This window comes from Populus trichocarpa, chromosome 17 (assembly GCF_000002775.5).
Source record: "Populus trichocarpa isolate Nisqually-1 chromosome 17, P.trichocarpa_v4.1, whole genome shotgun sequence".
Taxonomy (NCBI): Eukaryota; Viridiplantae; Streptophyta; class Magnoliopsida; order Malpighiales; family Salicaceae; genus Populus; species Populus trichocarpa.
The window spans coordinates 1,246,611-1,264,448 of NC_037301.2; the positions used below are offsets into that span (position 1 = coordinate 1,246,611).

General features: G+C 33.1%; 3 protein-coding genes across 25 annotated transcripts; 1 reads left to right on the forward strand and 2 right to left on the reverse strand.

Moving 5' to 3' along the window:
- Positions 1-860: 860 nt before the first annotated feature.
- LOC18106814 (uncharacterized) lies at positions 861-6,913 on the reverse strand. 23 transcript variants are annotated; one of them, XR_008057812.1, is made up of 6 exons: positions 6,155-6,913; positions 4,258-4,322; positions 3,222-3,305; positions 3,050-3,132; positions 2,166-2,310; positions 861-1,995 (listed from the first exon to the last, which is right to left on the reverse strand). XR_008057812.1 is itself a non-coding variant. In XM_024589472.2 (2 exons), exon 1 carries the CDS (start codon positions 6,837-6,839, stop codon positions 6,156-6,158), a length of 684 nt encoding a protein of 227 aa, XP_024445240.1. In that variant the 5' UTR covers positions 6,840-6,913; the 3' UTR covers positions 861-2,310; position 6,155. The 23 variants fall into 23 exon arrangements, 4 of the variants coding, with proteins under 4 accessions (XP_024445240.1, XP_024445242.1, XP_024445243.1 ...); XR_002978813.2 differs by having other exon boundaries at positions 2,162-2,310; XR_002978810.2 differs by having other exon boundaries at positions 2,131-2,310.
- LOC18106813 (homeobox-leucine zipper protein ATHB-52) lies at positions 1,185-1,907 on the forward strand. Its single transcript, XM_006372701.3, has one exon. It carries the CDS (start codon positions 1,185-1,187, stop codon positions 1,722-1,724), a length of 540 nt encoding a protein of 179 aa, XP_006372763.2. The 3' UTR covers positions 1,725-1,907.
- A 3,082-nt stretch (positions 6,914-9,995) lies between the features above and the next one.
- LOC18106815 (zinc finger protein NUTCRACKER) lies at positions 9,996-12,986 on the reverse strand. The gene is made up of 3 exons (XM_006372703.3): positions 12,514-12,986; positions 11,916-12,312; positions 9,996-11,434 (listed from the first exon to the last, which is right to left on the reverse strand). The coding sequence occupies exons 1-3, from the start codon at positions 12,638-12,640 to the stop codon at positions 10,531-10,533; spliced, it is 1,428 nt and encodes a 475-aa protein (XP_006372765.1). The 5' UTR covers positions 12,641-12,986; the 3' UTR covers positions 9,996-10,530.
- Between the last annotated feature and the right edge of the window lie 4,852 nt (positions 12,987-17,838).

Sequence of the window (17,838 nt, forward strand, 5' to 3'; positions counted from 1 at the left end):
ATTTTAAAACTCGACCCGTGACAAGACCTAGATTATAGGTCATTTATGATATTTTTTTAAAAAAATTAAAACGATACCATTATGACATAAAACTTCAAAAAAAAATTGGGTTAATAACCAGGTTTTAATCGAGTCAGACCCGGGTTACCAAGTCAAACTAGATTTTTGACCAGGCCAATCAAGTTTTTTCTTTTATTTTTTCTTCAATTCAGATCAGTCCAAGTTTCACATCGACCTACTAGGTTAGTTCAATTTTTAAAACAATGGTTAGATCCTGCCCAAGGCATGAATTTATCAAGGTTTTGGATTATTAGATCACTTATTAACCTATCAAGTGAGTGGATTGGTTTAACACATTAATTACCTTAATAAATTTATTTTTCTATCCTTTGAAACTATGGGCGTTGGAATTAAATTAACATCATGTTTGAAAACTCATCCATTTAGATGAGTTCGGGTTAATATATCCCTGCTAGAAAGATGACTGCATCAATACCTAAAAAGCAAAATTTTTCCTTCTTGGGAAGAAGCTATCTTTTGCAACATGACTATAGTAGTCGAAGTACCAGGGCATGGTTTTAACCCTATAAAAAAAGCTAGAAGTAAATGAAGAGATAGTCTTAACGTCTCAAGTTTAGACTCCAATTTGTAATGGAGCTGTACCATTGACTACTTCACAAAATCTCCTATGTTTTGCTAAGTGAAATTGGATGTGTCGGCCCTATCACTTGCTCAAAGAAGAAGCTATGCCATGGACCATTGAAGAGATCAATTTCTAGAGATTGTAAAGAGCATGAATTCATATCATACATGATGACCAGCTAGAGGATTTAGCATGCATGAACTCGTTCAATGCAGAATTATTCAAGAAGAAACTTTGATAGATTAATACTAGTGAGGCTATCATAGATCAGTCAAGAGATCAATCTGTTTTTCTAGCAGCTACAGTTCGTATTGATCTGTTGAACAAAGTATAGACAAGAACCTTCTACCAATTAGAGACCACCATTCCCCACAATAGCAGGAGCAGCTATATATTGGGCTAATTTTGGCCCATCAATTTTGACGCTAAGATCAAAATGCCAATCCGTACTTGCTGCACCCTATAAAAGGGCACTCGAAGATTATCCTTTCTATCCACGTCTTGAGTTCTAAATTTCTAATCTTCAGAAACACCGAAAGACATGAATTCCCATTTACACCACCAGTCACAAAGCCAAGGCAACCGACCTCTCAAACCCAGAAAGAAAAGGCTTGCTAGAGACCAGCTTAACCTCCTGGAAACAAGTTTCAATGCTAACCAGAAGCTCAAAGCAGAGCACAAGACTGAGCTTGCCCGCCAACTAGGCGTGCCACCAAAACAAGTTGCAATATGGTATCAAAATAGAAGAGCCAGGCACAAAAATGATGCCATAGAGCATGACTACATGAACATCCAGCTAGAGCTAGGTAATGTATTGGCAGAAAACATCAGGCTCGAGAAACAAGTCAGCATGCTTAAATTTGAGCTGAACAAGGTTCAACAAATGATACTTTTTGGACCAACCTCATCTGCTGCAACTCTCCCTTCAGTGTCAGGATCTAGTGATGAGCAGGCAAACTCAAGTTCTCCTGGAAACATGATCTGTAATTGGGGAGACGCTGGAAATGATGACATGTTTCCTGTAGAAGAGCTATATACTTGTTTGATAGGCTCTGACACTCAGTTATGGCCTCTTAACTGAACCAGCGAATCCTCAATCATGAAACAAGTGATGACAGCAGAATGTAGAACTTCTGAAGTTTTTCCAACAACATTAGGTTGTTTGTATTTTATGGTCAAGTCAAGAAATTTTATTCAATGTTCAATCTTAAAGCAAGTAGAATATCAGTAAGAAAATATAAAATTTGATATTGTTCCACTAGCAGTTACAGTTCAACTCCAACCATGCACTTTTTACTCCATTTCCTAACCAGAGAGCAAACAGAGCTGAGACTTGTGCAGAAATAACCTGGCTGTTCAGATGAGAGCAAGTAGAAATATTTTAATTTTACAAAATTAAGAATGCAAGCTTAAGATTTCACAACACATCACAGATTACAACTCAAGACGAAATCTTCAAGCTTAAATGAAAGTTCAAGTAGAAATACCTGCTCTCTTCAGCTAATTGTAAAAATATACCTACTTCTGTCATTATCAGTTGTGGGGCTAGTTTCCTTCATGATAAAATTTGGGTATATGCATGCACTTCACACTCTGATGACCCATTTCTAGTTCTTGAAATTTGAAAAACTTGGCCAGCTGGTGGTACCCATGATGCTTGGTTGTCCCTGAGTCAAATAGGGTCCCACTTAATTTAGTTTCTTCCTTCAGCACTTGTATACAGACATGACAAAGTCCAATCAGTTTGACATAAGCTGTGCAAAACTTCTCAACTTGCTTCACACTGCGGCAAGTTGTTCTGCTATTTGTGTAAGAAATTAAGTTGCATTGCCAATAAAAAAGCAAATTTGACTACCAATAAGAAGCTAGATTCAGCTCAAACATAATGTAATCTGACCCAAATACGGCTAATCTAACTCAAACTTCAGAAAGGTGTAGAAGACCACAAAAGCATTGCGCAGAGATAATAGAAAAAATTACTGAAATTCTTAAATTTAAAGGTATAGTTAGAGGTAGGCCTACTTCTGAGGAAGAAACAGATTACATATGACAAACAATCATTTATGACTCCTATTTCATGCTATTACAAAAAAGATAACCATAGACCAGAGGCATGAACCCTGAACTAAAAACAAAAACACGTCCCAATTCCCAGACCAGAAGGGAACTAGACAAGACTAGTTGAAACCATCGGGTGAACCACCAAAGCCAGTTATCCTACTCTATTGCTAAATAATTGATATATGCAGGAATCACAAATTAATTTGCATGATCATCAATAAGCGACAGAAAGAAAATATTGTAACAGCTTTTGGCATTACTTGTAGACACACAATTCTCCTGTTACTTTAGAAGCACAAGATTTCAAGATACAGGATGTTGTTCAGGAAAAGGATCATAACATACCAAAGCAAGAACCCTGAACAGAAAACAGCACATATCCTGATTTTCCGACAAGAAGGGAACTTGAAAAGATTGATTGATATCACCTGGATGAATGCTATATTATCCTACCGTAGCAGTAAATAATAAAATATAAGCGTGAATCAAAATAACATACCAAAGGATCATAACATACCAAAGGCAAGAACCCTGAACAGAAAACAGCACATATCCTGATTTTCCGACAAGAAGGGAACTTGAAAAGACTGGTTGATATCACCTGGATGAATGCTATATTATCCTACCGTAGCAGTAAATAATAAAATATAAGCGTGAATCAAAATAATTAGCAATGACCATCCATAAAGACTGTCAACAAAATAATATAATTTGGTCCACAGCGGTTGGCGTTGCTTGTGAGAACACAATTCTCCAGTTAGATTAGAAGTTCAAGCAAGAGATAGCTCAAGTAGCACATCATTCACCAATTTGAATGATTTGATATTAATAATAGTCAGATATGTCTGATAACTTTTCATACAAAGAAAAAAAAAACTCTATAATGAATGATTCTAACATTTGCAATGATGAACACAGATCGTCCATGTGTGTTGTATTCACAACATTCACAATATTTTCTTATATTAATCAGAGTGTGGGGAACAATAAGTCATCTTGCAATTAATGCTCCTAGTTTTTTATAGTTTCTCAAGTTTCTTGAAAAATTAAATTTGTTTTAATTATGCTTCAGAATTCTAACTTTGGAAACCAAGTACCGATTTGCTACAATCTAATCAACTCAGAACACATATCATACAAGAACAATGAATATCCTGCACAGTAATGAAAGAACTAAGCTCTTAATAATTGAGATAGCTTTTTCAGGGTGATCCTGATGCTAATTGTGAACTGCAAATTCACATAACGGGCATGCTTGCATCTGCACTAATAATATTGTTGAAAAGACCCATTAAGAGTTTTATCCCAGCTAGGGAATTAAAAACTTATTCTTTCCAACTCAGATCAAGCTTATACTATAGAAGCACCAAGCTTTTATTCACAATTTGAGAGTTGGTTAAATCACAAAAGCAACATGCTTTAACATGCAAATTGTCTGCTATAAACACAACTTCTTATACCTCCATAATCCAACAATCCAAACACAAAACAACTACGGCCTCAATAAAAAATACAGAAACTTTCAATTCAAGAAAACAAAGTTTACATATTACATTCTGTTACGAGAGGAAGGTAGTAAGGAGGCTCGGCAATCAAGGAAGAAGAGATCAATAACAGCCTGTGACAATTAAGAAGAAAATATGCTGAATTAGCTAAAGAGGCAGTGTTAGTTAGTAATTGTCATAACTGTAAATAAGAAAAGAGCATGTGATGAAAGTTAGTTAGTTGCAGTGTTTAGTTGCTTAGAGTTGTTGATTGTTAGTTAGATAGTCAGTTGAGATACTAGAGTTCATTGTATATAAATCATTGTGTCAAGAACTTGTGAGGCAGGTAATGAAGGAATAAGAATTCTGCAGTTGCAATGCTTCTCTCTCTCTTTTAGTTATCTCCTTTCTTCTTCTTCTTCTTCTTCTAATTCTCTCTTCAATTCTTAAGTTCTTTAGCTTTGTTAGGGGAGAGCTTTGTTAGCCTTATAACAACCTTAACACATTCCTACTTTAAAGTGTCAAGCCAGCAAAAAATCAAACCTGAAAATTGATTTTATACGGAACAGAAAATAAAGGAAAATAAAAACCAATCCTTTTCCATCATAAAGGAGGGTTAAAGAAGTCAAAATACAATTAAGCAATAAACTTCTAAGAGAACCAAACATTATACATGTTCCAAGAACATTAAATCAGTCCAAAAATAGTTACAAAGCAGGAATAAATTGTACTGGTCCTCGGTACTAAACTAAAGCAAACCTCTGGGAAAAAACTCTATATGGATGCCTGTTCTTGACTTCTATTTTCTCTGGGGAAAAAAGAATGTTACAGTTTAACACCGACCTGTAGATGTGATGCCTATAAAGGACCAAAAATGCCCCTTGACATCAGAAATTGACTAAATACAGAGCTCCACTATGAATAAGAGGGATAACGACGAGCGATTGTAAAGCCTTTAAACTTGTAGCAACTAATCTTTTGAAAGGTCTGCCACCAATCAACAAGTCCCAGACCAGACCATGGGAAAAACATGAAAGAGGAAGAGAGAGGTTGTTAGACTCATTATTTTTTCTCTTTAAACTTACATCACCTAATTTGCATTATTAATTATGCTGCTTAGGCACTGAATTTTAAATTTCCTTGCTAGGCAGCCAAACACCAGAGAGAGATGATGGAACAATTACTAATATGACTTAAGATGGAGCAACTGATCCTCAGACTTTCTAAACTAAGGGTAAACAATATGTAGCTGTGCTTAGAGATCAAACATATTTTATGAAGCATAGTCCACTTTGACACTTCCCAAATCTCAGAAAGTGAAAATAAAACTTCGGTGCAATAATCTACCCTAAACACTAGACTCAAATCTAGGAGTAGTCACTCCTCAACCATTCTGGCCTAGCTGTTGATTAAGAGTGATCCACCTCCACTAGAAAGTTCTAAATTCATCTCCCTTGAGAACTGAACTATAGTGTGCTAACATCCAATACAGTGATGCTATAATACACACCCTCACTTCTCTCCGAGCAATTATGTTATCATTCATATGCCCTCCAACATTACACATCCAAAATTGCACACAAGTATCGAAACATTTAGTTCAAGATACAAACTTTACAAAGTAGCTATATAGTTTCAAACCTTATCAAGCATGAACTAGAATGCAAGAAAGTAACCGCCAAAACCCCCACTCTCTCCACTTGCCATTACTAAGACCTTTCCCAATTTCAGCATATAAAGAAATCAAACTCAAAACATACACACAAAATGTACTTAAGAGAGCTTATACTTCAAGCATCATCAACCATCAAAATTAAACTCAAAGAAAATAAAATGCAATACGATAACACCCAAATACTCATTTTCTTCGATCACCATTACTCACATTAAGAACCCAATTCATAGCAATACATTACAATCACAAAAACACCAAAACATAACCACGACTGAAAAGAAAGGAAAAAACCTCATAAATTCTTCTTCTTTTTCCTGAATATAAACACATCAGTCTCCTCATAACAATACTCAGGATGCAAATCCTCTTTCGGAACTTTCTCAATCACAAAAGCCTCTCCACAAATCTCCCAAAACAACTTATCCGCCTCCGGTGATCTCAGTTGATACCCCAACAAAACAACCCCATCATCTTTCACCAACATTTCCATGGCCTTCACCAATGCCCCCACACTCTCTTCAATATAGACAACATCCGCCGCGATTACATAATCAAAGGGGGGATTAACCCCATTAATTTGATCCTCATTACTCCAATAAAGAATCGCTGTCTTCAACATCTTGCCAAGAACTTGTTTGTTTCGCTTTAAGTTGTGTTTCAAAGCAGGCATCACAGGGTGGATGTCAGTAAGGACAATGTCAGTGAGTCCAAGAAGGTAAAGGGCCATGCCAGTGACGCCACAGCCGGTGCCTAGCTCGATGGCACGGCGGTTGTGGAAGTCGAGGAGGGTGGAGTAACGGTTTGGGGTGGTGGTGGGGTTCGTGGACAGTGGGGTCCACCGGTCGAGAAATTTGGAGAGGACTAAAGAACCTGACCAAACTGAAGTTCCCACATGGAAGGAACTGTTGTCTTCTTGGAGAGACAGAGTTTTGTCTTTGATCTTGAGGTCTATTCCAGGCGAGCCTGTGAATTTCATGTTTCTGTTTTGTGCTTTTGCTGTTTCTTGATTTCTTCAAAAAAAAAGTTTAAGGTTTCAGAGGAGGAGGAGTTGAAGTGGAGGTAGGGTTCAAGGTGGTTGTTTTTTTGGGAAACATCAAGTTTAGTCCCTAATGTATATATTTATTTTTAACTGAACCTCAAATCTAAAACTTGTTGTCAATTTGGTTCCAAACGTTTTTTTATCAAAACTAAACTGAGGCTTAGTTTATAATCCTTTTCGTTTGGTACAAAAAAACTGAAAATGTTACCAAATACTGAAAAAAGGACCCAATTGAAAAATGTGGCAAACTATTGGAATCTAATTGATAAACTTTATAGGCTATGGATGCAATTTAGAATGAGCATATATATTAAGGATTAAATTGAGGTTTTCCATTGTGTTTTTCGCTGCGCTTGAGTGCTGACGACGATGGAATATCATTATGGGCTTTGAGTTGACAGGGCAGTTGGTCTGGGCTGTGCAAACTGCAAACTGCTACAAACATATTTCATCGTTGCATAGGTATTAAGTTGAATTTTATTTTTGTGTTTTAAAAATGTTTTTTAAAAAATTAAATTTTATTTTTATTTTTTATTAATATATTTTTAATGTTTTTAAATTATTTTGACGTGCTGATATAAAAAAAAATTAAAAATAAAAAAAATATTATTTTGATATTTTTTTCTGAGTGAAAAGTACTTTGAAAAACAACCGCTATCATATTCCTAAACAAGCTTTATTTGCCTGCGTCCAACATATTAATCCGATTAAAAAGAATTAACTTAGTTAAATTTAAATTTAATTGACACAACGGTTAACCCACGACCTTTAAGACCTGGTAAAACTTTTTTGAGACTTGATTTAACCTTTTTAAAATTTATTTTCTTATTAGAAGAACTTTCTTTAAAGAAAATTCTTAAACAAAAATTTATTTTCAATTGATCTAGTCAATCAGGATTCACTCACTGAATCTAAGACTCGGACCTTAAATTGAATCATGAGTGGGTCGAGTTTTATAATTATAATCTAAATTTTAAGTTGAAATGTAATTGGTGTGCTATTATAAAAATTATATTATAAAAATTAGGTTAGTTCATCTAATCAGGTTTAAGTTAAAAAAAAATAAAAAGAGAAAAATACTTGGGTGACCCGTGACCCAGTAGTGTCAGTCAAAACCTGACTCTCAACTCTTTAACTTTTTTATAAAAATATTTTTTAGTTAATATACTATTGTTTTAATTTTTTTTTTTAAAAAAAAACTTGAGGGTGAAGGGAAGTCCTTCCATGTATGCAAGTGCCAAATTAGAATTTTTGGAGTGGCTAGGTTATATCATCATAAAATTTACAGTGACAAACTTGAAAATTAAATAAATTAAAAGGGTGTTTGGCCTCGTGTTTTAATTAGAGTTTTGAAAATTTTTGATTTTTTTAAATTTTAAAAATAATTATTTTAATATATTTTTGAATGAAAAACACATTAAAAAGTAACTACTATCACTATATCAAACATCCCTATAAGAAAGTCGAAACCAATAATTATAAGATATTATTATATTCTCACAATGCATACTATTGTAAAAAAAGTTAAAAATTAAGATTTAAGGAACTTGAAATCAAGGTACGAAAAATATAATATTATTATTAAGACGTACATTTGTTTAATTTTTTTAATTAAATTAATATATTTCTATAATACTAAAATTTGAATCTCACTAGAGCTTTTAAGTTAAAAGGAACTTTTAACATAAAATCAAAACATAATCAACAATATAAAATGGGTTAAATTAAGTATAATAACAAATTAAAGTTAAAACTGTTCACGATTCATCCATAAGAAGAAAAAATTTTATGAGAGAGATGGGGGCAGAATTATTGTGTCTAGAGTACATGAAGAATATTATTTTCTCCATAAAAAAATGCATTTTCTTGCTACATAATAAGCCAGAAATCAAACCCTATCCAACATGGTCCACAGCTATTTTGCCTGCCCTGAAAACTCCATTATGTTGTTTTTGGCACTAGCTCTAGCTAGCACAAAAGGCTAACATGAACACCCACATCAAATAATAATATTCCACATCTATATATAGATGGCAATATTTCACTTTACTTTGACATTTTTGAACTATATATTATTTTGAATCACAAATATATACCTAGCTAGCTAGCTGTTTGCTACATTATTATCAAAAGCTAAAATTTGGAGGTGAGAAAATGCGGTGTGGATGTAAATTTGCGGTAAGCATTGGATTACTTGTAGTCCATAAAAAGCAAAACAAAGCAATGATCATTCTATCATATCAACTAATAAAGTTAGTTAAATCAAAAGAGGGAGGAGGGGTAAGAACATTTTCTTTTTCTCTTTAACTTTTTTTTTTCCTTTTCTTTTCATCTTCTTTTATACCATTATAAGCTGTTGTACCACAATTAAGGAAGCTAAACAAATGAAAAATAGCTTATTTGACATGGTGGTATGCGGTTTGATTGTGGTTGTTTTTTTAATGTATTTTAAAATGTTTTTTTTATTTTTTAAAATTTATTTTTGATATTAGAACATCAAAATGATATAAAAACACAAAAAAATAATTTAAAGTAATTTTTTTTTAAAATATTTTTGAAACACAAAAACATATTTTAAGAGTAGATTATCTTGAATATTCATAGTATTTGAATAAGAATTTTGATATAAAATGAAATACATGTTGATGGATTTATGTACCAGAAGTCACTAATCAATAAGATCTACAATTCAATTTCTATTAATTTTCTTGATTCATTTTTTTTTAAATCTAAATTTGATTAATTAAAAATATAATTATAAAACCTGAATTTTATTTAGTTGGTCGCCCAGTGACTTTCCAACTTAGAGCCTAGCACGAGTTATGTTTTATTTCGAATTATTTTTTTTAAATGATATTATTTTAAGTTTTTTTTTAGAAAAAATTAAAACAATATTATTTTATTAAAAAAATCCTAAACCCATATTATATTTGGGTAAAATAAAATTAGATTAACCTGTCTATTTACCGGTTAAGCTAGTTTATATCCTAAATAAACCGGATCTAATTAACTAGGGGGGGGGGGGACAAAAAGAGATTTATCTCTATCATGGTGGGACATTATAAGAACTCATGAAATGTGCTTCCCCTCTAATTTCTGCTTGAAAAATATAAGATAATCTCTTGTTATACTATATAATACAGTTATGCATAGTACTTAATTAATTTGCTGATAGAAAAGCTACATTAATTTATTTAGACAATAAGCTAATATTTATATAAAACCCTACTTTTACGAGAAATTATGAAGCCTTTTGCCATTGGAAATACCCTCACAACAGTGCGAAACAAGGCAATAATGGAGCTCAAAAGGTGTATAGTACTCTTGCTTTGCTCCCACTACTATAGCCCTCCCTTTCTTTTTTCCCAAAAAAATAAAGGCCATCATGTTAAAGGGATCAGCTTTTAGGGTTCAACAGAATATGCATGGATCTCCTTCCTTCAACAACTACTCTTCAATAGTTTTCTAAGCATAACCTTTTAGCCCTCCATCAAGCACTCATGAATGCCACCTTTTCCTTCCTGCAAAGTTTCCCATTACTAAAATCTCAAATACTTCTCTTTTCTGATCCATTTTATTGTCAAATTTACTTCCCATTAAGAAACTGATGTCATCCCATATATGAAGTTTAAATCCAGCCATTGATAGATGATGGGTGGCATATGGCTTGTACACCAACACCAAGAAAGTCTCTAGTTTGCCCTCCTGCAGGACTATCTTGATCACTTTGAAATATTTTCTGCCTTTTAGGGTACATTTGAAGCTGATTCAAAGAGGAGATCTGATCACTTCCCGAGTTCTCCACGTCGCTTGCTGGATTAGTGCTTACAGGGCTTGAACCATATAGTCCACAGAACTTGTTCCCATCTTGAACTTTTTTAGCATTGCTCTTTAGCGCAAAACTTCCAAGGAATGATGGATCAGTTGAAGTTGCACCGATCTGAGCAGCTTTTTGCAGCAAAGCAGTGGCTGACATGTTGGCCGAAGTTGTTTGATGGGACTGCTGTTGTTGGGTGCTATACAATGAAGGAACACTTGCTAGCTGACTTGCAGCAGCTGCTTCCTTAACGTTGGTTAAAGGAAGTACTAAAGTGCTTGTCAGCTCCTCGTGAGCATTATTTGAAGAGATCTTATTTCCAAAAACTGGCCAATTGAACTGATAATGATCAGATGGTGGAGCATGTGAGCATGAAACAGCAAGAAGGTCACCAAACATAGCTCCTGAACTATTCGCAGAGCGAAGTTGATGAATCTCTTGAATGTTATTGCCCATTAATGCTTCACTCACTTGGGGTACTCCTTGGTTCATCCACAAGGAAACTCCTCCCTGTCTTGTTTGGTGATCATTGCTTGAAATTGGCTTGAAAATTGAAGAGAAATGTTGTGCCATGTTAGGCCCTAATGGATTCCCCATCAGATGATAATTGATGCTCCCAGCAGTCAAGTTGTTTATGCTAGATACTGCATTTACTCTTGCTGTTTCCTCTGCTAAGGCATCACAGAAGGCCCTGTGAGTGATGAAGCTATCTCTCCTGCTCAAGAAAAGATTTTGAGCATAAAGTTAATTAATATGATGAAACCATAACAAATCTCTTAGTATTACATATATAGCTAGTCATAGCATTAGTAATAAAGGGCTAATTAATTAGGACATCAAATTAATTGATATGGTCTTTCCACCTCTCTCTTCGTCTTCACCATATATATCTCCATGCTCTCTTTATTTTTCATTTCTGAGAGATAGAAAGTGAAGGGGGCCGGTGCACAGCCAAAGATAACACAACCACAAAAAATCATTTTCATGCTCCACATAGTTTCTATTTCGACACGGGTAGTGTTGTTGACAAGAGAAAAAGCGATGCTCTATCACCACTTGAATCACTTTCATGCTTTATTAACTAGTCCTCGTTAGTCATTTTATTCTTGAAACCCTTGCTTACTACTACAAATCTATAGTATTTGAGTACCACCATCACTATAAATTCAAATAAAAATCCTTGCAAAAAATTATACCTTGAAAATAGAGTCCCACAGTCACATTTGTACTCCCTAGTGCCACAAGTCTTTGAGTGCGCTTTCCAATCTGATTGCACAGCGTATCTTTTTGAACATTTTTCACACTTCCACTTCTTCTCTCCATGCTTCCTACAAAAGTGCTTCTTTATACCTGTTAAGTCTCCAAGAGCCCTAGAAGGATGATGATGGACACAGGTCTTTTCAGGGCAGACATAAACACGTTTTTTTACTTCTTTGTTAGTCCTTTGCTTGAGCTTCCATGGAAGGTTGTGTCCTCTCCTATGGAGTTGTAGGTTTTGATCTCTCTGAAACCCTTTACCGCATATTTCACACAAGAATCTGTTGGTGGCCATGAGAGTTTTTGGTGATAAAGCTATGACTTCTGCTTCAGGATCTGCATAGAAGAATCAATATTCTCATTTGAATATTAAGGCAATAAAGCTTGATAGACATGAATAACTTTGAATATACTGACGATCATATATGATCATAAAGACAGAAAGGGAAAGGCGGACAGAAAGAATAATAACAACATAAACACGAACAAAAACTCAAAAAGAAGAAAAATAAATAAACAAGCTGGCCTCTAGCTTGCCTGGAGTTCCTGGGAGGTTTCTCTTCTTCTTTAGAGCAGGAGGATTGGATCCACCAACAGGGTTTTCAACAAAACCATTGTTACTACTTGTTATTGCTTCTTCTGTTGCCATGATCTTCTCTAACATATCACTCGAGTTTACTCAACGTAGCTAGTTATACAAAGCAAAAGGGTCAACAAAGAGAGCTATTACAATTGTGGTTAAGGGAAAAACCAAGAGAAAAGGTTTTGTCTTGTGGTGTCTCAACCCTAACAATATAAGAAGATATATGCAAGACTTCTTCTCTCTCTCCCCCACTCTCCCCTTCTCTTTCTATCTCTACTATGCTGCAGACATTTGAATTAGCACTTGCTTTTCAGCTAAGGCTCGGATAGAATAATTAATTAAAAAAATGTTCTTGGGAGGTGGTGAAAAAGTTAAAGTTGAGATAGAGGAAGGGAGAGAGGATATTGCTTGAAAGAGTGAATGGCAAAAACACACAAAGGTGCATGATGACACATATGATGAGCATGGGGGAATGCTAATCTCCCATGCCTTTTCAATTAGGAATGATTATCACATAATTTGCTTGCTTTTTGTTTCTCTTATTTTTCTAATCTTTCTCTTTAAATATTGTGCATTGGATGATAAATTAATGGGAGTTAATTAATTATTTCCTAGAACCCAACAAACATTTTATGAAAGCCTAGGTTATCCTATATAGCCAAGATATGCTCAAAAGCAAGTAGATTGGACTGTTTTCTTTGGTTTTTAGCTACTACATAGCCATAATGGAAGGCTCAATTAACCATGCAAACCCATATCAAACATCAACCTACATTATGAGGTCAAGAATGCCCCATTTGTGCAATATGATCCCCATAGACATTTAAACTTTAGGATAACCCTCTTTAAGGCCATTTCCAAGTAATAATGCATATGTCTAACTCATTGCAATGTGTGCACTATTCATGACAATTACAGCATATAATTAAAGACTAATTAGGAGCACCGCCGCCCCTCAAAGTAAGAAGTAAGAGCTTATTTTGCATTGGAATTATTGTGATACTAATTATTTTTAAAATATTTTTTAATATAGCATACTAAAATAATATAAAAATATAAAAAATTTAAACTAAAAAAAAAATAAATTTTTTTAAAAAAGATATTTTTCAAACACAAAAACAAGAAGGTTGTGAATCTGAATCCTTGTCCAACATAAGAAATTCTCACTATGATTTGAAACAACTAATACCTGGTGATCATACAAAAGCAATGCTATGGACTATATATGTTTGTTTTTTTCAAAAAGATGAATTAACATGACCTCTAGCGCTAGACTTGAGAGTGACTAGCACACCCAACCAGTCACATTCTCTTCTTTATGCATCCTCATTTTCAACAAAAGTAAAATCTTTTTCAGTTCCTGGCTACTAGTCAAAATTCCCGTTTTCTTTCAAAACAAGTTATATTCACCTCGACACACACATTTCGAGTATAAGAAAACAAAGTTATCAAATTTCATCCAGTTCATTATCCTGTTGAAGATTGAAGTCATGGATGATGCAGTCGATTCAATCAATTAAAATAATATTATTTTAATAATAAATAAAAAAAATATGATCTTTTTAAAAAATAAAAAAGATCAAATTAAGTTTTTACCTGGTCAAATATGTTGAATTCTTTAAAACTTCATCTGGAATAAAAGTTGGATCGGCCGAGTTTTAGGTCGACTTGCAAAGTTAGGCTGGATTTTATAACCACGCAAAACAATATTTATTTCATGTAATTATTTAAAAGCCCAAATCTTGGTTGGTAATATTTTGTTTGTGTTACAAAAACGACTGGCATGCATGTGCCCAACTATGAAGGGAGGTAAAATCCAAAGGAAACGATGAAAGGAACACATAAAAGGGAAAAATCGTCCTGAAGGCAGTAAGAGTCATGACCAGTAGCATTTGGCAATATCTCCCTCAGCTCAAAATTGACTAGATTTGTTACCCACTTGACCATTTTTTGTTTTTAATTTTGATTAATGTAGCGGGTGCTTGTTAGCTAGGGAATTAATGATTTACATATGAATATTTATAAATTGAAAAATAAAATATTATTTAAATAAATTGATTAGTGTAGAAGTTAGGTTGGTAGTCTGATCTTGAATGGTAGATGCATGATCAGCTTTACACTTTTATGCTTCAAAGCCTTTTACGTTTGCTTTTCTTTTGTGGATTGTAAAGATGCTTGCTTCATGTGTTAAAAGCAATGGCCATGGATCATGATCAAGGAGCATGAATAGTCAAAGAAAACTTTTCTGGTTAATTTCTTTTTTATTTTCATTTTATTGGTGGTAGTATTAATTTTAAGACTAGTTTTCGTATATTATACTAGAGTCCAATACTAATAAAGAGGTCTGTGCGACATCCTAACCATATAAAAAATATATCATTTTCTCGTACAAATACTGAGTTGAAAAGATATATTTTCGACTCAATATTTTTATTATTTATACTAAACTTAGCATATTAAATCTAATATAAAAAATATATCATTTTCTCCTTCTTCGTGTTTTTTTTTTTTCCTTTTCTTTTCTTGATTTTATACATTGAATCTAAGTTCTTCATTGATCAATCTAAGTAAAATATATATGGGATTTAAAAAAAAAATGTTACAAATTTAAAAATGATGACTTTAAAGGTCAAAAAAATCGAGAATCTTGAATTTTATGTACATTTTGTGTTGTTGTTGCATGAGTTAAATTGATATAAACTTTGAACACCATTTAATTAGTTGCAAGGCGTACGGAGCACACATGTAGATATATAGTAAAAATTGCTTCAGATCTACACGAAATCAATAGAAAATTTCAGGATGGAATATATTAGAGATGCCCTAATGGTGATCTGGCTCTCTCTCTCTCTCTCTTAATCTTAATCTTAATTAATTAATTATGCTATGATAATAATAGTTTAATTAATCAAAGTATAGCTAGGGAAGAGGTTAATTAAACGACAGCCAGCTGACAAAGGCAGTGAATTTTTAGAATTGTGAGCTAGCTAGCGGTCGTCTCCTTGTGGGCTGACTTCTCCTGCAAACCCTTAATCATACTCTAATCATGTTCTTGCTTTCTGACTTTGTTTAGTATATAATCTTTGGAATTTAGCTGTTGAACTGTGGCGGCCTCAGAATATTCTCTCCCTCTCCAACACTCCCAAAGGCTTCAACTTTCAAGGTCTCGTGAGAGAGATTCTTAATTATACAAACCCCACATCGATCCCTCTACAAGCTTAGTTTTACTACTAAAAATAATGCAGCTGTAGTGTTGAAAAGAGAAGCTTTCTAGGTTATAAACCATAGGCAATGTTTCAAAATAGAAGGGCTCAGGGAAAAAGCATAATGCTGTCACCAAGGGTACGTTTTCTTTCGTTTGTTTGTCTCTTATAGTTTGAAATTTAGCTACGATATATACACAAGTTATTTTACACACATTTTTTAAGCCCCACATAGTATATCATCGAGTCTCGTGAATTTAGTCGGATTTATTTTAGTTAACTTGATTTTTTTATTAAAAAAAAATTAACAAGTTTTAACCGAGTTTTTTTTTAAGATGACTAGAGTGTGAGTTAACCTAAATTTTTAATTAAATTATTTTTTTATTTTTTTTATTGAAACCTAATCCAACCTGGGTTCCATATTGCGGGTTGAGTTTTAATACAATGAATTTACATATGATTTTTTATTTTGCATTTCAAGGATTCCTCTCTGCCCCAAGTTTTTCTAACAACAAAACGAGTATTTGTTCCTAGTTAGAAAATTCCAACTCAAGGGAAAGGGGATTCTCCCCAAAACCTATATGGATCATGTGATTAATTTGAATCATTCCTATTTCAATGCGGCAATATTGATGTAGATGTACTCAAAAGAAAATAAATTTATTTAAGCATAAAATAAATTTATTTCTGACACAATTTTAATATTAATTTTTATATTTTTAAAATATAAAATATACAAAAATATGTCATTTTTATTCTTATTATCTTGTCTTTTTAATAGCAAAACAGTAACTAAACTCTAATTAAAATTATCTTAACTCTTGTTTAACTTTTGAACAAAATATATCCAAAAGAAAGAGCTGATATGGATCTAGGAATCCTATTCAGAAATCCACATGCTTTGGTTTATAAAAAGTTGGAGAATATATGCACTTTTTTCAAACCCAACCCAATTATCTTTCTTTATTTTTTTTCCCCTTTTCCTTTTCTTTTTTTATTTTTCCTTACTTGTGAAAGACATGTAACAATAGCAGAAGCCTAGCTCATTACATTCAATACTGCCGAACTTTATAAATATAAAATTTTAGATAATATTTAGTTATTGTTTCGAGATAAAGAAAACATGGATAATAAAAACTAAAACATATTTAGTTGAAGAGACAAAAACAGAAATATAAAATAAATTTATTTTTATGACAATTTTAAAATGAATTTTTATATTTTAAAAATAAAAAAATACATGGAAATATGTTCTATTTATCTTAATTGTCTCAATTTTTTATATCACAAAACGGTAATCAAACGCTTAATGACATAAATATTCTTTTAATTTTTTTTAAAATTTATTTGGTGCATGATATATAGTGTTAGAACCTCTCTACCTAGTTTTGTTCCAATTTTATATTTCTTAGATCAATTTCTTCTAAAATTATGCAAGTACATGATGATATATATGTCCCATGAAATTCAATCACAGAAAACCTCCAAGTTTTTATGTAAATTCTCTATCCACATGGAGTTGGAGTTGTGTTATTAAACTTGGCATGATGGGTAACTCTTCAACTTGGTTCGGTTTGGGTTAAAAAAATCAATTCAGAGTTGATCTGATTATCTCAGTTAACCTATGATGATTTAGTCAAAACTTAGTTTTTATTTAAAAAATTAAAATAATATTATTTTGATTTAAAAAAAATTAAAATGATATTTTTTTTTGTTTTTTTTTAAATTAAAACAATATTATTTTAATTAATTCGAGTTAATTTATCCATCCTATAAGCATATTTATAGAACGAACTAGGTTTAATAATTTTGACTGGGAGTCCTTGCTTGGCCTTTCTCCAGTCCTCCATTTCTACCCAATTAATTTTGGTCTCTTCAGAATGTGATTAGCTGGGTGAGAATTTGAGCAATCTCAACATTAAACTTCTTTTCATGAATCATGAACGCAATTGGCTAATTAAATGCCTTAATTAGATGTCTATAAAAAGGTAGCAAGACACAGTCATTCCACCTGGAGGGCTAGTTGTTTAGCAAAAAGAAAAGGCAGCACAGTTTCGTCTTCTAATGTTTTTAGTG

Excerpts from the sequence above, each read along its gene's own strand:
- LOC18106813 (XM_006372701.3), top strand. The coding sequence starts at position 1,185 with ATGAATTCCCATTTACACCACCAGTCACAAAGCCAAGGCAACCGACCT.
- LOC18106814 (XM_024589472.2), bottom strand. The coding sequence starts at position 6,839 with ATGAAATTCACAGGCTCGCCTGGAATAGACCTCAAGATCAAAGACAAA.
- LOC18106815 (XM_006372703.3), bottom strand. The coding sequence starts at position 12,640 with ATGTTAGAGAAGATCATGGCAACAGAAGAAGCAATAACAAGTAGTAAC. Across the intron at positions 12,313-12,513 it reads AAACCTCCCAGGAACTCCAG|ATCCTGAAGCAGAAGTCATA; the intron begins GCAAGCTAGAGG and ends TCTTCTATGCAG. Across the intron at positions 11,435-11,915 it reads TGTGGGACTCTATTTTCAAG|GAGAGATAGCTTCATCACTC; the intron begins GTATAATTTTTT and ends TTTCTTGAGCAG.